This window comes from Charadrius vociferus, unplaced genomic scaffold, assembly GCF_000708025.1.
Source record: "Charadrius vociferus isolate BGI_N301 unplaced genomic scaffold, ASM70802v2 scaffold505, whole genome shotgun sequence".
Taxonomy (NCBI): Eukaryota; Metazoa; Chordata; class Aves; order Charadriiformes; family Charadriidae; genus Charadrius; species Charadrius vociferus.
In genome coordinates this window covers 734,625-758,609 of record NW_009648645.1, presented here as the reverse complement: position 1 = coordinate 758,609, position 23,985 = coordinate 734,625, and the positions used below count along the sequence as shown (strand labels likewise).

At 39.1% G+C, this 23,985-nt stretch overlaps 1 protein-coding gene across 2 annotated transcripts in view; it reads left to right on the top strand.

Moving 5' to 3' along the window:
- Positions 1–63: 63 nt before the first annotated feature.
- The window catches only part of TMEM2 (transmembrane protein 2), a 35,741-nt gene continuing 11,819 nt past the window's right edge, over positions 64–23,985 (top strand). The window contains exons 1-11 of one of the 2 annotated variants that reach the window (XM_009886396.1): positions 64–388; positions 5,212–5,352; positions 5,876–6,437; positions 9,004–9,173; positions 10,487–10,675; positions 13,465–13,634; positions 16,159–16,368; positions 16,759–16,964; positions 17,566–17,635; positions 20,396–20,524; positions 22,232–22,320. In XM_009886396.1, coding sequence (XP_009884698.1) covers positions 64–388; positions 5,212–5,352; positions 5,876–6,437; positions 9,004–9,173; positions 10,487–10,675; positions 13,465–13,634; positions 16,159–16,368; positions 16,759–16,964; positions 17,566–17,635; positions 20,396–20,524; positions 22,232–22,320 — 2,261 coding nt within the window. The remainder of the gene's footprint in view (positions 389–5,211; positions 5,353–5,875; positions 6,438–9,003; positions 9,174–10,486; positions 10,676–13,464; positions 13,635–16,158; positions 16,369–16,758; positions 16,965–17,565; positions 17,636–20,395; positions 20,525–22,231; positions 22,321–23,985) is intronic. The other variant, XM_009886397.1, reaches the window with a different exon arrangement.

Below are 23,985 nucleotides of genomic sequence, written 5' to 3'. Positions count from 1 at the left end.
AAAGCCTCTCTCTTATTTTTTCCCCTCTGTGTGTGTGTGTGCGTGTTCCAGTGACTTTATAACATGCAAGACACTGATGCCAGGGGGAGCTCCCCTGCTTTTCTCCGGCCTCAGAACGGGAGCAGTCACAAGTCTTCGGGGTACGTCCCGGGGAGAATTGCCCCTCTCCGTCCCCCGCCACCTGCGCAGAGCCATGCTGCAGCCGAATTTACCTCTGCGAGACAAGAAGCCCGGACAAGACTCCCGTCCTTACCAGTGGATCAGCACCGGCGCCAGGCAGAAGCCAACAGGCATAAAAATACGCTCATTTGCTTTGCCATTTCTAGCCTTTCACTTTTTGTTGCACTGGGGATTTTTTTGGGAATAGCTTCAAAATATGCTCCAGATGGTAAGTTCTTTTGCAAACAAAGCCATCCTTGAAGTTATGGTCCCTGTGAACATAATTCAGTAATTCAGCATCAGGATTAGTGTTAAAAGTTAAGTGCGAAAATAGGATGTTTACTGCAATTTTAATATGGAGAGAAGCAGCGTTCGGGGCTAAGGTCAGCTCCTTTTTCTGTTGTCAGTGTTATTTTTATATGTTTTTACTGTGAATGATTTGATTTACTTACATGAAGCAAAAAGGCATAGCAGTAAATAAAGACTACAGGTGTGGGGGGAAGAAGTGTGAATGTTGTGTAAGTGTAATTATTTTTGTCTGCAGAAGAAGCTGTCTGATATGTTCACAAATTGCAGGCAAAATGAAATCTGGTCTGTTTAAGCAGTAACTGAGGAAGATAGATAGAGTATTCAAGTAAAAATATTTAAAAATCTGCCAGAACTTATACCAACAGTATGTGTTTTCTTTGTTTATACACAAATTGGTCAGGGACCTTTTTGATCTATCAGCCCTGACTTTTGTTCAGCTTATCTTAGGAAACTAGGCAACTTTCATGGAATTCGGAAAACCTCCCAAATGTGTCAGTGTCATAAAGCATGAACAGGTGATGTGATTAACCACTGATCACTAAGTATACATTCCTCTGGCCAAATACTGCTAGGAGTTGCTATGAGGTGCAGTTGCTAAAGGTTGGTAGTATAGTTTGGAGCTTGGGTTGTTTGGTTGGTTGTTTGGTTTTGGGTTCTGTTTTGTTGTTGTTGTGTTTTTTTGTTTGTGTTTTCTTTAGGCAGAAGTCAGGTATCGAAAAGCTAAACAGGGTTTTGAATTGAAGCTCTTGGCTATGGTAACACAACAGACTTAAGACTCTTCCCTCAGTGGCTTTTGGCACAGTAACTCAAAAGACTGAGTTTCCAAAGTGAATGCAACGCAGGCTGAACAAATTAGATAATCAATTGAAGATTTCAGGTGACAGTACAAAATGAATGCCCACATCTAACGGGAACGCTCTTGGTGGTGGCATCCTCTTCTTGGGTGAAGTTACTGACTTTTCCTAATAATTGTAAAGGAAAACAAAAAAAACCCTGAGGGAGTAGTAAACGGAAAGTTACTGCTATGTTGTGATCCACATCACTGGTAACTGCAGTAAGTACTTTGGTTACAGACAAGTTCAAGAGAAGGCCGAAGGGTGACGTATCCAGTTGACTCTGAGGAGTACACTGGGGTGGGGGGAACAACTTTCTGCTTTGATACCAAGACTTGAACTTTTAATTAACTAAAAGTTGTTGATTTTGATGGTGGCCTTAGTAGAAGTGAGGTGTATTGTGTGCCGCGGGATATGTAAAATAATAGTCCCTTTATGCTTTAAAAGCTGATAATGTGAAGGAGATGGCTTGTCTTTTTGAAAAGTGTAAGTGGTTTTGGAATGGTTTTGCTTCATCCGCAGTGGCTCATTCCAGAGGTATTGAGTTCTGTGGATTTTTTGCACGGAATGCGTGGTCAGCACATGGTTGATGGATCACTGGGAGTACCAGGGATGTTGCAGGAAGAGTTGCTGTGATTTAGTAGTCGGGCTTTTTTTTTCTGCGGTAATGACTTAGGTAAGGGCTGAGGAATAACCCAAAGTCGTGACTGCTTTCCTTCAGTGTCCCACTGCTTCTCGATGAAAGTCAAGGCCAATTTTCAGCATTAATTGTTGCATTGTGTCTTTCTGCAGTTTCCCTGCGTTATCCTTTTAAAAAAACCCAACATGCACCCATAGAATCCTTCGGAAAACGACACAAGAGAAAATCCTACAGGCACCAAGGAAAGTCTGTCTGAAATTTTACTCTTGCAGTATTGTTGTTGCAATAACTCCCCAAAAGTCTCCCAACAGGTTGAAATGTTAATATGCTCAGCTCCAACCTAGCACATGTAGTACTGCAGCCAGCAACACCAGTTCCAGCTAGGTGTGTTCTTCTTAAGGGCTAATTGGAAATCCATATTGTCAGTACTTTTGACGGCTGTTTAAAAGGCAGTGGAGGGAATGTGAGACTTAGTCGTAATTGCGTGTAAATCCTAAACCTCCGGCATACCTTCCCCAAAGGGAAAATGATACTTGTCTGCATTTCTATTCCTGCCTGTCAGCTGTTTTCTTTTTTCCTCCTTGCTTTTATCTTCCTGTCGTCATCTTTTTTTTTTTTTTTTTTTTCCTAAGGAGTCTTGAACACTGGAGATCAGGGAGAGCGCTGGAAACGCAATTTCCTTCCCCATTTCCAGGGGCTTGTGCTGCAGGGTCAGGATGACAAGCTGGGGAGGTTTTCAGGGAAAAGTTCTGCTTGGCCTTTGCAGATATCGGCTGGAGCTTGCCCAGGGTAAACAGGATCCTCAGAAAATTTAGCTGCCAAACTGTGATAAGCTTCTGCTGAGCATAATATAACACTGATAACTTTTTCCCAGAGGCCTTAAAAATCCAGACTTGGTGGCTAAGCAGGTAGAAAGCAGCTATTTAACTACATCTTGAGAACTGTTTCCTGCCTTTCTCCTGCCAAACTTCATATCCTTGCTCCAGCACATGGAAGGCTCTAGAATTATTTTTTTTTTTGGCAGAGTGGTTTTTTGTTTTGTGGTTTTTTTGTTTTGTTTTTTTTTTTTTTTTCTCCACCATTTGCAAAAATATCACTTTCTTCCCCCCACCAACTCAATTAGAAGCAACTAAACCTTAAGAAGAGCTAACCCATTTCTACAAAAATGCTCTGAAGCAGAGGCTTGACTTGAAAAATTTTCAACATGAGTGGTTAAATTTGGCAAGGCCATAACTACCTAACATGTTCTGGTCTATGCTTCTGTTTTCATTCAACCTTAACTGTAGAGGCAATGACTGTGGTCTGTAAAATATAGCCAGTAATTTTGGAGGTAACATGTGGTGAAGTACTAAATATTTGATGTTTCCCTGCACCCCACTGCAATTGCTAAGGGAGAATTTCAAAATATTTTTGCTGAGCACATCTGATCTGCTTGCCAAAAAGTTGATCCACTGTGCTTCAGAAGCATGCTTGCATTGTAGGAGTGCCTATTTCTGATGCTGATGGCTTCCTTGCTGGATTGTAATGTACAGTAGATTTAAATTATTTTTTTTCAGTTATTGTGTTATAACTCTTCTTTCTGAATCAACAGAAAAATATATGGTTACTAGATCTTCTCTTCTGTGAATCACACTACGCAGCAATCATCAGGTTGCTGACTCATGATTTCCTCACATTGCCCTTTGCTACCAGCCAGGAAATATGTGTTTATTCACAGTGCTTGTGTGTGTGGTGTCTAGGGGAAGGGGTTTAGTGACTCTGCATGAGTCAGGCAATAGGCTTGCATTAATCCGGTGAGCTCTCGGCAGTCTTGCCGATTGCCATGCTTCTTGCTTTTTGGCTTTCCCTTGTGTGTAGAATTTAATTTTCTAAATGCTGTCATCTTATGGTCCCCCCCAAAGATTTTCTTTTGTTTTTATTTTTATATTACTGCTTGGATGCCTTTTGCCCTTATGCAGTCCTGCTAATTTTTTCCCACTGGTAGTCAAATCTTGGTTTATGTGGGTTTCCTGAGTTGGAAAGGATTTGAAATGTGGAGAGTAGCACCAAAGGAAAAACATTTCTGTCAGCAAAACTAAAGCTGGCTTGTGTTAAACTTGTGGATAGGTTTCACTTTCTTTAGATTTTGCAAGAATGGGCAATTGCTAATAGTTTTTTGCCTCCAGAGTTGCATTGCAGATGTGTGGGTGCTTTTCTTCAGAAGATAAGATGTGAAAAGGCTGTTTTGACTGTTACTCTCAGTTGCTCTGCTAACCTGTTTATTTTGGCATCTTTTTGGTTGTGTTTTGCTTAAGAAAAATATTTGTTCAGTCTGGCTTTTCTTTTGGTAAGAAAATCCAAGGAATATACTTCCCATTTCTGTTCTTGTAGTATGTCTATGCTGGTGCATTGCTCAGCTGCTTAATATGCTAAAGATGTGCCTGTTGTGAGTACAGCGTTGCTGTAACCTTGTCTGAAATCACACAACCCTGTCACTTCTTGCTGCTGCTTCTCCTTTTCTGGCTTCATGGCATGGTGTTGTTGCCTGTGTAGCACCTGACCTGCATTAGGGTTTCAGCAAGGATTGCGTGTGTCTCTGCACTCGCGTGGTTTGTAGCCTGGTACTGAAGCTGACTTCCTAAGGAGTACAAACCGTGAGTTTAGACCCAAATGTCTTGTCTCCCAGGAAACTGCTCTAACCAGTAACGTGTTATACTAAATATACTGAGGATGTTCTGTCCCTCTTTATCCCTGCCCTACAAACCTAAACTGAAAGAAGTGATTTGGATGCTTAAAAGCAAGAAGGGGTCAGCCTTTCTCACACAGGGAGGGACCTTGAGGGAGGTGAGATATTGAGATGCTTTACAACCATGTTAGCTTGCCTAGGACATCCAGTGCTCAGTATAACTGCTGTGGGTCTGAGTGCTTCCTACTTACCTCTCGTCTGCTGGAGTGGATGTAAAAAAAAAAAAAAATCTCAAAAAAGTGAGATGGCCTTCAAAAGTATCTATTGTAAACAGTATATGTTGACAGTTCAGTCTGTGGTCATCAGTAGCTTAATTCAGTGTAAGAATGCCTTCCCACCCCTGAGAGTTTAGCCACCTTCCAGGTGTCTTTTTGGCTGCTTGAATACAAACAGTAGCATCAGTTGCTGCAGTGTTGTAACCAAAGAAGGAGGTGGGAATGCTTTGTGATCGACTCTGCCTTGCTCATGTTCATCCTAGTGCTGCCTTGATTGATGTAATTAATGATGCGTGTTTTTCAAAAGCTGAATTTCACATTGCATTGCAGAGAATTGTCCTGATCAGAATCCTCGTCTTAAAAACTGGAGCCCGGGAAAAGATCCTGAAAAGAGAGTTTTTATCAAAAAAGGGGATTTCTTTCGTCTGAACTCAGACGCTACAGTACACTCTATAGTTATACAGGATGGAGGTATGAAATGGCAAGATGAACATCATGCTTCACTTTACTGCATAGTTTTTACTTTTATGATTACATGAAAACTGTATTGGAATTTTATGTTGCAGCTTATTGACCAGTTCCCCTGCTTTTACTTTTCAGCCTGCTACCAGGCCAGGAATATCTTTAAAAAGATGAATAAACACTCTAGAGTCTTTTCAGTGGAGCATTAACGTGGCTTTCTGTAGGTTATTGTAAAACAAGACTTGTACAAGATCTGATTGTCTTCTGATGGGCACTGTAGTATGTTAGTTCTACCAAAATGGCAGGAAAAATAGAAGTAAACTGGCCACATTCTTAGAAAGATAAATCACGATTGATAAGAGTGACTTTCCCAAATTTTCTTAAACATGTGTAAGAGCGTAACAGCTTAATTCATGGATGTGGAAAATAAATCTGTAATTTTTCTGTTGTTCGTATTGCAGAACTTGGTTCTTTGAGTCTATCTGAATTTTGCTTTGACTTATGTAAATATTTTTTTTTTTTTTCCTTTTAGGGTTACTTGTTTTTGGTGATGATAAAGAAGGTTCTAAAAATATTACCTTGAGAACTCGATTTATCCTGATAAAGGATGGTGGAATGCTTCATGTTGGAGCAGAGAAATGCCGCTATAAATCCAAAGCAACTATTATTTTGTATGGGAAGTCAAACGAAGGTGCTGATGTGCCAGAATTTGGCAAAAAATTTATTGGCGTGGGCCCTGAAGGAACGCTGGAGTTGCATGGGCACCAGAAGTTATCATGGACTCTTCTGTCAAAGACTATGTATTTCTCAGGACTGGCCTATGGTCATTATACATTTAAAAAGAATTTTTCCCGAGGACTAAATGTGAGAGTGATCGATCAGGACACAGCAGAGGTTTTGGAAGTGCTGAAATTTGATACTCATGAATTTTCAGAAGAAAGCCTGAAGCTCCAGAACTTACTGAAAAATGGAAGTCCTGGTCGCATTGTTGCTATTGCTGTGGGAGATTCAGCTGCTAAAAATCTACTGGAGGAAACCAGAGTGACTATTCAAAATCTTCTGGGAAGTAAGTTTGTCAGAGGATTGAGTTACAGGTAATTAATTTATTTTCTCTCTTGTGCTGAGTAGAGATTAGATACAGATTCTGTGGCCTTTGGGAGATAAAACTTTGGCAGTGTCTGTCCTTAAAGCCTTCAGAGGATTCTCAGTCTTGCATGTAGTACTGCAGTAGTAGTATTCAGTGCACAGTAGATAGTGCAGAACTGTGTATGAGGAATTCTTTCTCATTCAAACACCTAGATAGAAAACAGTTGCTAGGTGAAGCTTTTAATGCATATGACTTTGTTTCAAGGAGCAAGGAACGCCAAGCTAGAAACTGAATACAGGGAAGGGATGCTAATTCTGTGGTATCTTACTCATACCTGTGCACTGCTGAAATAAAAGTACATTACCTCTCCGCTGATTCTGCAAGGGAACGGATCTGTAAAAATATTTTGTTATTGAAGTATACTCGTGAGGTGTCCCTGTGTCTTTTGGCCATTCTTTTCAGTAGATCAGGGTTTGGATGGTGGGGTAGTAGAAGATGTATAACAGGAATTATTAAAGCAGGAAACTTAAACTGCTGTGCCGTGCATTTAGTTGTTGCAAATGACACTTTGCGGTGCATGTTCTGAACTTGGCTTTGTGCTGCACAGGGTTAGCAAGACAAGCAAAAGGGACACAAAGTCTCCCAGCTAAACTGCCATTCTGTTCTTCAGTTTCCATTAAGGTGGTGTTGTACAACCTGTTTCTGTTTTCCAGTATTTTCCAGGAATTTGGTCATTTAGTTTTTCCGTTCTATTCTTACCCCTCACTGCTCCCAACATCTGGATTACAGTTCACTTCCTCCCTCTGCTTTGGCAGAGGTGGGCTGGGGCATCAGTCAGGGTGGCGTGTTCTGACCTCGGTTCCTGTCAGGAGCATGTTCGTGTCAGTGGCATTGTAAGCAAGTGGTCACACGATGCCCCTCAAGCAGTTTGGTCAGAGGTGCTGAGACCAGGATGTCCTGTAATAGGTACCATCTCCTGAAAGCCAGGAAGCCCATGTGGCTGTTCAGGTCGCGGGGCAGCCAGCCCCAACCTGGCCTGGAGGTGTGGGTTTCTGGTGGAGGGCTTTTCCTCTGACCTCCACTCCGATTTGTCTGACATGAAGAACTTCAGCCTGCAATTGTGGAGAAGCAGACTTTCTTCCTTCTCTGCTGAACTGATTCTTGTCTGTTTTCATTAGTCGGTAGAGGCTCTGTAAGCACATAAAATTAGCCCATTCTGCTGTGGAGGATGGGCGAGAAGTTGTCCCCCAGTGCTCACAGAGGAAAAGCAGGCTTGTTGCCGTGAAGCTAGCGAAGGATATTTCGGCATGGGGGTGAATACTCTGTTACATCCCTCTCCTCTTCTGCCTCTTCCTGCAAAATAGCATGTACTAAAAGATCTTGATAACTATTTTAAATGTTGGTATGTGAAACGTTCAGCATGTGTGCTGCTGAAAAGCTGGCCCAATATGTGCTATTCCTGTGAACAGGTTGACACTAAATGGTTTCACTTGGCCTTTTAGTCCCCATCATTAAGAACATCATGAGGGCACTGAAATAAAGGCAACTGGATTTAAGGTGGTTTTAGTATCTGCCTTTGAATCAATTGTTAGCAACAGACCATAGTCCAGCTAGCTGACTGTTTTCATCTGGGATGAATGATTCAACTTCAATGACGCAAAATTGTTCAGCTTTTTAATAGATGATCTTGATTACTTCATCTGCACACATAATTATGGCATTACAGAGCAGCGAAGGACAGCAAAGTAGTCTTGTTTTTTGAACTTGGTGGCAGCTTTCTGTGGCATGCGGTGTATTTTTGATTTCCAAAAACTTGAATGCGTTGAGCAGAGCTGTAGGAAGGGGAAGTACATCCAGGACAGTTCCCTGCTCCACACCGGTGCTCAGCCAAGTAGGTGTCCAGCTCAGGAAAGGGTGAAAAGCAAAAATCCTTGGTCTCAGCCTTCAGAAACATCGGTGATCCCTCGTGCAAAGGTAGTATAACAGTATGTTGTTCCTTTTCTGGGTCTGAGCATCTTGAAAGGTTCCACGTGTATTGCCCGTCCAGTACAGTGATAGCCAGTGGCTGCTGCTGGCTGTGTCCATCCCTCCTGGCCTGATGCATGCGTGGTCTCCTGGGACTCCTGGCCACCGCTCTGGGATGCTGTAGCTGTGATGGCAGTGGGCTGTGGCAGGAACATCGGCACCGGCTCCTAGTCCCCCTGTACCCCAGTAAAGCTGTTTGGGACTAGGATCCTATATCACTCCTGTCTCTTGTCTCTTGTGATGTGCTTTTGGAAAAAGTGTACTTTGTTGGATGCTGTACTAAAAATGTATCTGAAAGTCTTTTCCATTAAGAGCTCTTGTGTTTGCCAATTGGTATATAGGACATCCAATTATTTTAAACTACATTTCTTTTCAATTAGGTCTGCCAATTTTTCTTCTGCATTTTGAAGTTGCACTTGAAAATTAGTTTGGAAGAACAAGCAAAAGGATTATTTATGACTTCTGTGCTCCTTGTCTTGCCCTTTACCTGTTTGTACAGAATTTGTTAAGGACCGTTATATTTAAACATTTACTTTTCTTTTTCACAGGCAAGCCTGGGCTCTTGTTGGTGTCATAGGTGGTGGAAATTCTTCCTGTAATGAATCAGTGAGAAACTATGAAAATCACAGCACTGGTGGGAAAGCTCTTGCTCAGAAAGAGTTTTTCACAGTGGATGGTCAGAAGTTTGTTGTGAGAGCTTACAGTGAATGGAATGATGGTAGGAAAGCCTTTTGTGAAGTCCTGCAGATGGGGAAGAAGTAAAAAATATTGTGTGTGCTTTTTTTGATAGAACTGTTGGATGGATTTAAATTCCTAAGTGCTGCTGTAAGGTTTTTTGGGGGTTTTTGTGTTTGTTTTTTCTTACTATGGGTGAAGCATGAGGACACAATTCTTCAGTACAACCTATTATCTCAATCTATTTGTATACAGTATGTGAACAGCATAACATTGAGTCTTCATTTTAGTACATTTAGATGGAGATAAGGGGTCTTGTAAAAGGCTGAAAAAGTCTTTTTCTTTAGTAATTTGTCAGTCATGTATATTTTAAATCTAAGAGATTCTGAGATGGTGATTATGATCCTAAGAAGAAAACTTGGTAGGAGAAATGTTTTATTCCTGTTAGAATTTTCTCTTGCTGTTTTCTGCTGAACTTTATGCAGCTTTTCTCATACCAAGTTGAATCTGTTGTATAAGGACCCTGGAAGGCCTACCACTCATTTGCTTTTATCCTTTATTGATTTTTCTATTTAAGATATCTTTGATCTTAGTTTTGCTTTTTATGGACAGTTATCTTTTTTGTTTGTGGAATTACTAAGCAATATTGTGTTTGCCTTGTAAGAATTTCTTAAGGTAGTTGGATAGTTATTTTTTAAGTAGATGAGATACTTGATGCTACTGCTTTACTGTTCATTACTGCCCTATGAAAATTTATAGACTTACATTAAAAAAAAGAAAAATCCACAAAAATTCTTCTTTTACTTGCTGTAGAGTTAGGGTAGAGTTAGGGTCAAGAGTAAGCAAAAGTTGCTGAACTTAAATCAATTACAAGGCAGTGAAATAGCATGTGTGCATTATTTAGCCTGCTAAACTGTTTTATTAGTTGTGAATAAAAAAAGAAAATCTCCCTGCTTTCTTTTGCCAGGTCCTTGGTTATATCTGTATAAATGGCAGAAAAAACGTCACCTGAAACAAGCAGAGGTAGCTGGACCTGACCTACAAATTGTTGCCATTTGATATTAGGGTTGTTTTTAAAAAAGAGTTCATAGAACTAGCAGTGATAGGAAAAAAAAAATAATCTATCTCTTCCTTTTTTTTGTTTTTTTTTTTTTGTTTGAGATCCACCAAATAAGCAGGCTGTAATGATGTCTCACACTGGCACGTTTCAGAGCAGAATTGTACTTTAGAAGGCTTTGGAGCTTGTGGAATCTCATACATTTCTTACTAGTATCTTCTTGGAGATGGTTTCATATAAAGGTGAATATAATCTTACATTGTGTTCACTCTTTATTTTTACTTTTATTTTTTTATTAGGTGTCCCAATTTCAGGCTTCCAGGTAGAAGCTGTAGGTGGAGTGATATTGAATCTTCTGGATGATGTTAGTAGTTGGGAGCCTGGAGACCGGATTGTGGTCGCAAGCACAGACTATTCAATGTATCAGACGGAGGAATTCACCCTCCTTCCCTGCCCAGAGTGTACCAAGCATCAGGTCAAAGTCAAAGGTATGAGAACAGTCACCACTTGAAGATTCATGTGAAATAGGTACTCACAGTAGTGCAGCTCGGACAGTACCTTTCAGTGGGAGCGATACAGAACATCCCATTCACCTACCTCTCTATTGCTTTGTTGCCATATACACGAATGCGTACTTTTCCTTGCTACAAAGCCTGTGTGAGCACAGGTCTGCCTCATATTTCTTTCTCCTTTCTTCCCAAGCTCATTGAGCGCTTTAGTTTTCTTCTAAGAGGATTATGCTGGTTTTTCTTTTTTGTCTCCTTTCTGCCTTTTCACTAGTTCTCTTTATACGTGGTTGAATGGCTGTTGTGGTCATTACCGTTTCCTTTGCCTTTAGTGCCCTTCCCATCTTTTGAAGTGCTGTCATTATAATTTTTTTTCTGTTGTCATTAAAGAAGCAGAAAGGGGGGGAGGGGAAGAAAAGAGAAAATGGCAATCTTTGAACTTTCTTTTTCCCCCACCAGCACAACATTATGAAATAGGTGACACTTCCACGCCTGTGCTCACACAGGATATCCCTGAGTAGTTGCAATCTGTTTTTTCCTTTAGGCGTGATGCACGCAAAATGGTCGTGCATGTTGTTGACAGTTTCCTTTTTTATTATCTGAGTCACTCTGCTTGACTTCACAAGAGCCTCCCGTGGGACTGACTCCCCAGCTCTGCCAGCCTCTGTATTTTCCTTCTGCCACTCCATGCCCCCTCTGTGCCAGCGCCCTCCCCCCTGCTGGTCCACCAGCCTCACTCAGGTCTTGAGCTTCCCTTCTCACTCCCTTCTGGTGGGCTGCAGCACCACTCTGTAGCACAAACTCGCTCATGTTATTTTTCAGTGTTAACTTGCTGCAGCTGATAAGTGCTCTTCAGGCACTGGTTTTGTCCCATTCACCTCTGTACATGCGACTTCCTCTTCTTCAAACCACTCTTCTCTTTCTTCATTCTCAGAAGTTTGCTGTGAACGCCCTCAAACTTCCCTGTTCCCCCGTGTCTTAAGGGACTATGCGGTTTGCATCCCACAGCATTCTCTACCATGGGTCAGATAGGGGATTTTCTGCATTGTGAAGTCCCAGATATGGAAAAGCGTATCTCAGTTCACCTTGTCCTCATCAGAGAATACCAGGGTGCGTGAAGCCGCAAAGCCAACTTGGTGCCATTGAGCATGATGCTTCCTGGGCTTTGTTCTTAAGTGTCTCATGGTGTGTGTTACTGAGCACAACATTTTAAAAAGCAAGCTTAGCTTGAAGGTTGCAGTATGAAGTTTGAAAAGGCTTTTGTCACCACTGAGTAGTGTATGTGCAAACTCTGTTTCATCTTGGTACTCACGTACTGTGAAAAAGCAGCTGGTGTTAAAGGATTAAAAAATTTATTTTTTTTTATAAGACTTACAGTATGGCACAAAATACAAAATCTTGGCTCTTTTTTTTTGAAAATAAATGCTATCTGAACTATATATAGATCTTTAAAAGATGATAAAGGAGATGAACTGGCCCATCTTGTTTTTTGTTTGGTTTTTTTTTACCCCCAATATCAAGTTTCCTTTGTCATACTAACAGATGCTGTTTAAAAAAAAATCCCCAAACCACCCTATATATTTGTTTGTTAAAGAACGAATTTGGTGTTGTATGGCAAACTTAACGCTTATCATCTTTTGAAATTATTTCTTGTATTTTTTGTTAAGTTTTATCTATTTTGGTGCCTTTGTAGTAAGAAAACTAAAAAGTATTGTTTGGCAGGAGGCCTAGTTACTCTTTCTTTGCTCGATTTATGTATGCTAGTCAAATATAATCCTCAACAGCAGATACAGAATTAATACCAATCTTGGTTCTGCTTCATATTGTGGTAATGACCAGTTAAGGCTTGTATTCCTTTGTAAGCTTTGAAGGAATAATAAGAGTCTGTGTTCAGGGTATCAATAAATGAGGAAAAAAAATAAAACTCAATGGCAAAGAAATCTTTTCTTTTAAAAAACCCCACATAAATAATTTTTTTAAACTTCACAGTACCAGATAATTTTCTCAGTTTGTATAGACAAATAAGAAATTGATTGTTTCTTTGGAAGAACAGTGTAAATCCAGTGTATCTTGTTTTCCTTGTTTTTAGTTTATGTGTCCTCACAATAGCTGTCTAGGAAAGAGCAAATTTAGTTAGGTAAGCAAATCCTTTTTTTTTTTTTTTTCCCCAGAGGGAGATGAATACAGTATTTTCTAAAGGTGTTTTGGACTCGTTTTGACTTCATATTTTTTCTTTGGAACAGATTAAGCAGCCGACATTTTTTATTTTAAAGCAAATCTGCATCTATGTTTAATCAAAAGTTTTCTAGATATCTTGAATTAATTTAAACTTTCCTTTGGTTTTTATCCTTTCTATTCACAAACTATTGGACTGAAATTAAGATGCATTTGCAAGTAAAATGTTGGGATATTTTTAGGGTTAGTTGTTCTACTGAAATAAAAAATACATAGACAGCACTTTGTTTTGGAAGGAATTGTGGAGTAGCATGCTTAATTTGTCATCCTGCAAGATGCTTAACTATCATTGAGTCAACTGCAGTCTGGAAGGGGAGAATTTGCTTTATGTTAGCTACGTTAATGTTTATTATCTAACAATTATGTGCTTTTTTGTGTGCCTTTGGATAGGCAAAGCTAAGAGAGAAAGCATTTTAAGGTATTAGAATTCATGTGGTTTGTGGCTGTGATTAGCTTGCTTATACAAAATAAATTGGCTTTATTTTTAATCAATAATAACTCTTTTTTTTCCCCGTTTCAAAACTGTTTTTGTACAGAAAATCCTCAGTTTCCTCATGTGGGCGAAGTTATCGATGGAGTGGACATGCGGGCAGAAGTCGGAGTTCTTACAAGGAACATCTTAATCAAAGGGGAGACAGAAAATACCTGCTATCGTGAAAAGGAGTGTCAGTTCTTCAATTATGATACATTTGGTGGACATATCAAGGTCTGAAAAACATTTTAAAGTAGCTTTTTGTCATGTAGAGGCATATTGAGGACAAAAACATTAATTCTAAACTTGGAGGTATTTGAAAACTCGAAGAACATAAATTCATACAATTGCTGTGTGTAGAAATGACTTTGCTCTCAGCTTTCCTGAAATTAGATTTAACTCATCAAGACTTAGTCTGCAGAATTGGAGGAAGTGATATCAATGCATGAGCTGTTGTAGAAGTGTCCAGCATATATTGCGATGTCGTATGGCAGGGATTAAACCTTACAAGTGATGTTCCACGCATGTGCATCCTGTAATATTGCGGAGTAAAGTCTGATCTCCCTGTTCTATCTTCCCTGCTTTCACTGCCTTTCTCCCTTCCCAAGTGATGAGCATTGAATCCTAGACATTTGCGTCATCTGAAATTGGGCACTAGAGAGGCATGGAGAGGAAAGAAACTGAGTTGGACCATGGTGGTTTTTTATTTTTTTAAAGAGTGGAGAGTATTAAGGTTATGCAAAGGAAACTGCTCCTAATTTCTGGTATTGTCATAAACATAAAGAAAGCTGAGGGACAGTAGTGTCATAGAAACTAATATTTAAACTCGTATTCACTCATCTTTTCAGACGAAAGGGTTCAGCCGCAGTGTACCAGCTATTCACTAATGCTGGAGGAGTTTGAGCCCTTGTATTTTAAATGCAAATGTATTTGTGCTCATTATGTGCTGGTCACAGTTTAAATTTCTCTTTCTAATATATTTGGATGCAGATTTTGATTTTATAGTGGTGGACATAGTGGTGGGAAAGAAAATATGTCCGTTCCCTACTGTGTGGCAGCTTTTGTTTTGTGGAAACGAAGTAGGTGGGCTCAAGGCATCCTTTTGTGTTTAAGATAATGTAATGAAAGAAGATAATGACAAGCTGTGAATCTTGCAAAGGGTGACCTTGATTGCCACAACAGCGCAAATACAGCAGACCCCTCAGATGTCTGGAAGATAGAACAGAAAACAAACATTTTGAGTCATCAAAGTTGTTAAACAGCTCCCAGGAGACTGTTCAGAGGCGCTGAGCGTCTGCTGCCAAGCTTAAGACTTCAGCACTAAAAGCATTTTCGGCTTATGTTAATCTTTTCGTCCTCAAGCAGAGGGAGCCGAAGCACTAGCAAATGTTAATGGCCTCGGGGGTTTTTGATCATCCTGGATTTTCTGCTGGTCATTGGGACAATAGCATAAGGGAGGCTTAGTGGCAGTGAAGAGTGGCGGTGGTCGTAGTTTTAAGGCGACGTTAGTGATTTTAAATGTTAAGAGTCAGATCTCGGGGATGCCTGTTTCTGACCATCCCCCTGTATTTTAGGCGTGTGAACCTTAGGAGTACAATTACAGAAAGGGGGTCGGGGGGGGAAGTCCATATTACTACTTTCCCTAGAGTACAAAGTACTTATGAAAATAGTTATTTTTGATAAATGCCCAGTACAGGGAAGTTAATTATATAATTTAAAAAAAAAAATTTTTTTCCTCCGCTTAACTCCTTGCAGTTTGACTGTTGGTTTCTGGTTTTGCAGCAGGTTAGGTGGAAGAAAATACTCTTGCTTTCCTGTGTTACTGGTACAGCCCCCATTTTACTTTGTATTAGGTAGTGGTACTGTGAAGTTGTATGATTCTGAAGGCAATTTCTTATCTTCCTTAATAAAGGAGTTCCTCTGGGCTGCTGTGCCTGGTTTTGGGTTCTCGTTGCAAAGAAGATGTAGATGCACTGGGCTGTGTGCAGTGAAGGTGGTCTGTGGGAGTACACAATGATGAGTGAGGAGGAGCTGAGAGAACAAGGCTTGTTTGGTGTGGGGAAGGTGGAGGGAAGGGATCTCGTTGCTCATCAGAGAGGTCACAGCACTTCTTGGAGGTGCACAGTGATAGGACAAAAGGCAATGGGACCAATTTCCACAAGGCCAATTCTGCTTAGATACCGTGAAAATGAAAGGGAAGAACCAACTGACGTTTTATGAGCGTCTCTGTGGCTGGAGGTATTCCTTGGGCAATGTGCTGGGCAGCTGTCTTTAAGCTGACCTTGTGCTGAGCAGGTGATTGGACTGGGTATGTCAATGGGTTCCTTTTGAATCTGTATTATTCTGTGGTGTTATTCAACTAAGACTGTCCCAGGTGTGCTACGGAGGTATGGCTTCGGTGTATCCAGCCCTGGTGTGGGTGACTTTTGTTTATTTCGACAGTACATGGTTATACGTGAAGAATATTTAACATGGCAACTGGTAACTATGAAACAGTGAAGTGTGGAAACATGTCTGGCGAAAATTGATCTGTTTTAGCCACGTGGAGATTCAGCTTTTAAACTTATTTATGAAGGATACTGTTTTGTAAGGCAAGATATAGAGCAAGACAGTAAAGATTGTTTATTGTGTTGGCCTGTTGTAACTGTGTACACCTAACTTCTGTACATCTGGTATAGATGATGTATTAACTTAAATTTCCATTGCTTAAAAAGCAAATAGTAGTTTTTTCATTCTGGACTTCTCATTCTGTTTTTAGATCTTGAAGAATTTTACGTCTGTTCATCTTTCCTATGTGGAATTGAAGCAAATGGGCCAGCAGCAGATTGGAAGTTACCCTGTTCACTTTCACCTTTGTGGGGATGTGGATGAAAAAGGAGGTTATAGTTACCAGACTTACCTGGAAGGTCTTTCCATTCATCACTGTTTTTCCAGATGTGTGACTGTTCACGCGACTAGTGGCTTGCTGGTAGGTGCAAGGAAAGTAAAACCCGCTGTGTTAAAATAAATGTTATAAAAAGCATTTAGAGCAAAAATGGTCCCCGCCTTTCTGCAAGTTTAGTGCTTAGCAATGGTGGTTTTTTTAATTGCAATAAGTAAATGAACAAGTGCGAACAGTATCTTATTTTTAGCAGATCTCACCATTCTGTTTTTTCAGATTCTTCCAGGCAGCTAAGCTCTTCAGACATAGTAGTGTGTTTGTAAGGGATAAATAAAACTGTATGCTTGAATCATCTGAACTGCTGATACTGAAGCTTCACTCTGCAGCTGTGCCAAGATAGTAAAGCTAAATGGTACTTGTCAAATAAATCTCAGTAAATGCTATTGCTACTGACATAATGAACTTGTATTTCTGCAGATAAAGGACACCATTGGCTATGACACACTAGGTCACTGTTTCTTCACAGAAGACGGCATTGAGCAGAGGAATACTTTTTTCCACAACCTTGGGCTAGTCACGAAACCAGGCACTCTTCTTCCTACAGATAGAAACAGCAGCATGTGTATTGGTATTAGGGATAAAGTGTATGGAAGTTATGTCCCAGTGCCAACCACAGACTGCATGTGAGTATTTTACGGTGAAAAAGTCAAACCAAACCAGCTGCAGCAGTTAAACTACTGATGATCTCTTGACAATATACAGATGGGAAGATTTTTATGTATAATTTAATGAACGCAGACACCTTAAATGTAGTTCACATAGTAGTGGTATTAAAAAAAAAAAAAAAAGGAAGTGTTTATCTATTCATCTATTAGTGAATAGATTTTATTGAAGAGAGAAAATAAGTTGTTTTGTAGGAAGGTTGTTGTTTCTTATGATACTTGTTCAACAGAGTTTTAAGGGTGCATCTTCTGTGTAAAGGCATGCAGTTCTCAAGTTGTCACTACTAGTTTTTCTGCATAATGCTAGTCTCTTGTAGAAGCTTATTAAAACAGTTTATCATTGCATGGAGTATCTGACAACAGATACTCTGTGAATGGAACTAAAAAAAGAAACATTTTTGACTTCCAAATGTGTGGGGGTGGTGGTGAATTTTATTTCTTATGTGAAGTAGTGACTTCAGACATCAGTTTAGCTTTTTCTAATGTGCTTGTTATGAAGGGGAGATATTTCTGTAGGAGCTAGAGCTTTTCCATAATAACTTCTTTCTGAATAATATTTCAGGGCAGTTTCTACATTCTGGATTTCTCATCCCAACAATCATCTTATAAATAATGCAGCAGCAGGTTCACAGGTGAGGCACATGGATGTAATTCAACACAAACTACTCATGCTAATGGTGTTTGTAAAACCTGTAACATTTACACTGCCAAAAGCACATACTTTTTTTTATATATATATAGTAATATGTTCTTTTTCTATTTGGCAGCATATTGGCATTACAAATGCAGGGTTTGTCTAGGCGTGCATTTTAAGAGATGCCAAAAATCTTTGTTCTAGCTGGAACAGAGGAGATCTCTTCTTCTTTGTAGTTAATAGACCTGACGATACTGTCAATGTGTGTATGTAGAAATAAATCCTGTTATTTCCAAAGAACTAGTGCATTTCATATTAAGGCTTCTGTATCTTCTGTACGTTGTCATGAGTTTACTGTGTGACTGCTCTGCAAGGTTTGTCTTCATACCTGTAGTCACTGGAATGAAAAATGACTACAAAAATGTTCGTTGTGTAAGAAACAGCTAAAACAATTTTATTGCCAGTTCATTATTTGTTTCCCAACAATGACTGCTGTTATGTTTTTACTTGTTGTGAGCCTTACATTAGTGCAAATCTCTTGTCACAGCTGCTTGGGAAGTAAAGCTGAACTACTCAGTGCATGTTGTGGAGGAGGGGGCTGAAGTCTGTTCTGCGTTGAATGAGAGGCTGAGATGTGCATGGTTTTGAGTGGACTTTTCTAAAGAGATCAGTGGGAACAGAAAACAGGAAAGATTGTTGTTGTTGCAAAGGCTGCAGTGCAGGAAGTAGAGCATAAGTGAGTGTCAGTTTGTTCTTAGGCACAGAATACACAATAAACTCTTATTAGTAGAAGAGGATTCAAAATATTTAAATGAGTTAAAATATCTAAAGTCTAAAAAAAATTAGAAAATTTTGCTCTGCTTTTTGTGTGGTCTGGGTTTTTTGGGGTGTTTGGTGTTGTTGGTTTTTTGTTTTTTTTTTTTTTTTTGACAAACCTTTCTAGTTGACTGCCTGCCACAAGGAAGAATCTGGACACGCTTATCGAATCAAACCAATTCTTCTCTTTCCAATGCAATGTCTTTCCATTTTTCCTGCTTTATGCAATATTCTTTTACCTTGTTTTGGCATCGCAGGCTAAGTTAAAGGAAACAGCTTCCTTGAGCTGGTGCTTAAAACCTGCAAGGTCTTTTTCTGCCTCTGTAGTGTATCCCAGTAAATGTCACTTCCTTTTGTTACCAGAATGTGCCTGGTCAGAGTCACATTTGTGTATGTTACAAATTTTTTGCCACTCTGGTATGCCTCCTTTGCATGGATGTAAACACATTATTATAAAGGGACTACAGCTTATTATGTTTCAGAAACAGAATACTTCAACTGTGTTGATACAAAATCTGCCCTGTAGAGCTTTTGCTGGTTTAAAATATGACAATACACAAGCAAATAATATAATTCCATTGCCCTCCCCAGCTCCTTCATCCACAATGAACCCTATTGTAAGGGTGTATCAGCAATAGATGTTTCTTATGTTTGAGCTGAAGGGGGGTAGGGGGGAAAACATTTTTGTTTTTCTGGATCCTTACAAGTGCTTAAGGAGCTTTTAAGTTTATGAAACTTTTTTCCAAGCATCGAGATGTGTTTTGGATAAAAATTACTTGAGTCTGCCAAGCACAGAGCTGTATTTCATTATATGTGAAGTAAGATTTTGGTATTTTTATTAATGGAACATCCACATTTGCTTTGGGATTGTTAATCACCAGCAATGTCAAAGTGTGTCATCATTACGGATGGGAATATGTTACTGAGAAGCAGAATTTCCAGGACTGTTTGGAAAATGAGTATATCCTCAGAGTGAAATGCGTGAAATCTTTTAAGCCGGAGTGAATTTCTTTATCCACGTTTCTTGAACGAGAGAATCATGACTGTTTTTCTTGAGATGGAGCACTCAGTACGCAGTGTTTCTTTAGCTACTGTTTAACCCTATAATATGCCTAATGTGATGATATTTTTATTTTATAAGGGCACAGAGGATGTGGTCAGGCAAAATTTTTCATGATTGTAGGTATCTGCTATGCAGGTAGTCACAATGCCACCTCTTGTGAACAGTGTGGATGAAAGGGGAACTTTTATGGGTCTTATTTAGCAGATAAATCCAGCTTCTTTAAGAGCAGGGATGTTGAAGAAGTGGAGAAAATGAACAGATGCTGAAATTATTACTGCATGTTATTGGCATAGTGCTGTGAACTGGCCAGACTTCTTGAAGTGTTTTTTTTTCCCTTCTTCTGAAAGCTCTTGTGGGTTTTTTGGCTGTGTCATTAAATTCTGATGTGAGCAGAGATGAACAAACCTTAGTCAGACTCTAACAGTAAGGAGGAGAGGAGGGGTTTTGAGTATTTTACTGTAAATGCTAAGATTTACTAATAAACGAAGGGAAATCAAGTGTGTGTGATGAAATGTAACTGAATGCAAAAAATGACATTAACTCTGACACTTTTCTGGTTTGAAATATTAGAGGTTCTTAAATGTGTGGTGTTACATGGCTCCACTGAGAAGCAAAACACTTTTTAAGTGAATATTATTCACTGGAGTGTAACCTTATTTGCAAACTCCTTCTGTGTCACTGGGCAGTTGTTTGGAGCCTTTATTTTTAAAAAACATATTCCATTGTGCACAATTGGTTTGGTCTGTGTTCTTAATTGCTTCCATACTTAAAATATCCCAGTTCAACTTAGCGTACACTTATTTTGTGATTAGATGACGCCAGCAGTGATAGTAGCATCAGGCTTACTCACAAGTAATGTCATTCTCTGCTTACTTGCAGGATGCTGGAATATGGTATTTGTTCCACAGGGTTGCTACAGGAGATTCTCATAGTTTAGCCATTGAAACCAAGTCAGAGCTTACACCCCTAGGAATCTTCTACAACAACAGGGTTCATTCTAATTTTAAGGTAATGCATTGTCTCATTAAAAAATAAAAAAAAAATTAAAAATTGAAGTTCTTTATTTGTAACTGTTGTGTATTAGGAATTGTCTGTTTACGTTTTAAGCTGGTTAGGTGTTGGATTCATGCTGTGTTTGAGCTGCGTCATTCTATCTAGGTATTGTCGAAGGGCGTATAATCAGCTAATGCGTAGTTTCTTGCCACGTTTCAAGTATTCATTGTGTTTAATATCCTAATAAGGCCCAAACAACTAAAATCAATTACTACTTGTAATGAAATACATTTTCTCAGAAGTAGCATTTCAGATGCTACTCCCTTACTTATGGCATTGTTTTCCACTCTGAAGAAAGCTGGCCCTTGAAGCATCAAAGTTTATTACAGTTGTGATTCATCTAATAGCTTCCTGGAATAGCTGTGACTTGTTTTCCTGAGTCTCTAATGTACAGGAGCTCAGGTGTTTGCACATGGTGGCACAGTCTCTTGACTAGAGAGCACGTTTCCATGTTGCCTTCACGAGCCCAGTCATTGGCAAGAGGTTTTTGTTAGGGTGTTCTCAGCCTAGATACAGGCATTCAGTATTGTTTTATTAATGTGACTTCGGTATCTTTTCCACATTCAGCTAACTCAAGTTAAAGTCTTTAAATTAATTATTTCATTTGGAATCTAGCTGCTCTGTGTGTGTGCGTATGTACACACATACACATATATATAAAAAATGTAATGACGTGCAAAGCCACCTAACTTTAAATATTTGTGTTTGAAGTTTACCTAATAAAGTTGAGGAGCTATTGGATTTTTTTATTTTTTTTTTTACCAAGTGAAACTGATTTTACTTGACAGTTGAGTGTCTGGGATACCAAGAAATGATGCACTGTTTTATAGAAGTTGTGTTAACGGTGTATTTGGGACTGTAGGGCATTTTTTCAAATTGGAATTAAAATATACTGCATACAAAAGTGCATTGTAAAGAAAAAAGTGTTTCAGGTCTGTGGCTCATAATTATCTTTAAACAAGGGTTGCAGTTTGTGTTCTAAAATTCCACGTTAAAAGAGGAAGCTCCACGAGCAGGTCTGAGAATCTACTTGTGTAGGACTCCTCAGTTGTAATCGTAATTTGGATCAGAGGTGAAAGTAGCTGCAGGTATGTGAATATGTAATTCAGGTTAAATAACACAAATGCTTCCTTCTGCGTCTATTTTCTCAAGTAAATTATTTGATACTGGATTATTGAGTTTCAAGTTGACTATTGCTTGGGCAAAAATCAGCTTCAGTGGTGGAGGTAGTTTAGTTTTAAAGTGAAATACAAAGCATTTTTTCACAGAGGTTGGGTTGGTTTTTTTCCATTTGTGAATTCAAAATATTCTCACCACAAGATTGGCATCCAGATTTCCAGAACAGCATCTGGAAGTAAGTGTAAAACCTCAAATAGATGTTGTGAAAGAAATCTGAAATGAACTTCAATGATTTTCCTTTTTTCCTGTTTGTGTGTTTTTTGTTTTTAATCCCGGGCAATTCTTTTACTCTACCCAAATTATCATAGACAGATGCTGGTTTTCCCTTAGACAATACACCAATTAAGGCCAAACTGAAAGATCTAAGAGTACATGTATTGGAAAATACATGTATTGAATGTAATGTAAAGTTTAATTTTTAAAAATTTAATGTTTATTCTATCTTTAGGTTTGAATATTATGAATTTTCTTTCCTTGTTTCAGGCTGGTTTGTTCATTGATAAGGGTGTTAAAACAACTAATGCTAGCGTTGATGATCCCAGAGAATATCTTTGTCTGGACAACAATGCAAGGTAAAGGATATTGACTTTCAAGTGAGTGAAAAATGGCGAAGTTCTGAGATTGGTCTTACATTTTTAAAACAATATAATTATTTCTACTTTATTTATAAAATATTAATTTATTGTTCATTATTAATCTTATAATTTATTTATAAAGTATTTATTAAATTATTTATAAATAATGTCTGAACAGTAAGGTCATGAGTATTCTTTTCAGGTATTTGTTCATCTGTTTTGGGAACAACAGAGCATGGTGCACCTTTAAAGGCATTGGCTGTTTCTTCTGAGCCCCTACTCAGGGTAGTTTTCAGCCTCCTAAAAGACATCGTTTTAAACATGCTCTACTGTCATGCTGACAATTTTTTTCTGGAATTGCGGCTAAAAGTAAATTCTTACTTTTAAAATCTGATCTTCTGATTTATGACTTGGTTTTAAGTAATTGTTAGAAAAAGGCTTAATATAGCCAAATAATACATGGTCTTGCCTTTCCTACTGCTGAATGCTTCCTATCATAGCTCAGTGGTACAGTTTTACTGAAGGCTATTTGCAGAGATGGTGCAGTCAACCACAGTTTTAGTTTACCAAGTGAGAGAAAATAATAGAGAGTGTAGGAAAATTCCAGGTTATACAGTGCCTGGTTAGTCTTGTCCTGAACTTCAAATAAAATAGCCTGAGATAGTGGCCAAATGACAATATTCGATAACTGTCTGTCAACATTTTACTGTGGTGACTAAGCGTTGAGACTGAAAATATAGTTCAGAAGATTATCTTTATTTCTGATTTACCTGTGTTTAGGATTTCTGATTTACCTGTGTTTAGGATGAGGATAGTTAAGTGATAGGAGCAGATGCAAAAAGTTCCTAATTTTGGTGATACTTGACACTTCATGATTTGGAAATGAACTTGCTAGTTCGAAGTTTTGACAGAAAACCCGTATAACCCTTGTGAATTACCTCAGTCATAACAGGGACATATGAGGGCCAAAATGCCCTGTGAGAACCTGTAGTGTGTTGGCAGGGTACCAACAGAGGATCTGAGAAACGCAGTGTGCAAGATGGGGTTCATGTTTCACAGCAGCCAAAGAAGTAATGAGGCACTCTGTAACTACACGAGGCCACTAATCATTGTACGTGGAACCGAACTGGAGAGGTTTAAACGTTAATTTAGGAGCCTGAGACTGTCAAAAACAAACACTGACCCGTCGTCCCCTTGGGAGGGCCGGGGCAAATCGAAATAAGAGTACAAGGTGTTCAGGATAAGGGGCATATATGTCTTTATGCGCTCAAAATGTATTTTTGTAGGGTTTTAAAAATTATTACTTTTCGTCTGGGATCTTGGGGGTAGTCAAGTGAAAGCTACCACCAGCTTTTTAATCAGACCCTTTTCTGCTGTTGTCTAAAATAGACTTCATCCATAACTTACCATACTAGAGCATCTTGGTAGCAATACAGAGTGTCTGGTTGGAATAGAAAAATATCTCAGGTGTGCTCAAAGAAGGAACACTCCTCAACTTCAGAAGAGTTTGAAAGATTTGAAGGAGCAGTTAAACAGACCTCCAGCCTTTTTTTTTCTTTTTTTTTTTTTTTTTTCTTTAGTGCATATCAGTCCTGTGTATCCTTCCAAGGAATTTCAGTTCCCTCCATCAAACTTTCATTAATGATGCAATACAAGTGGGGA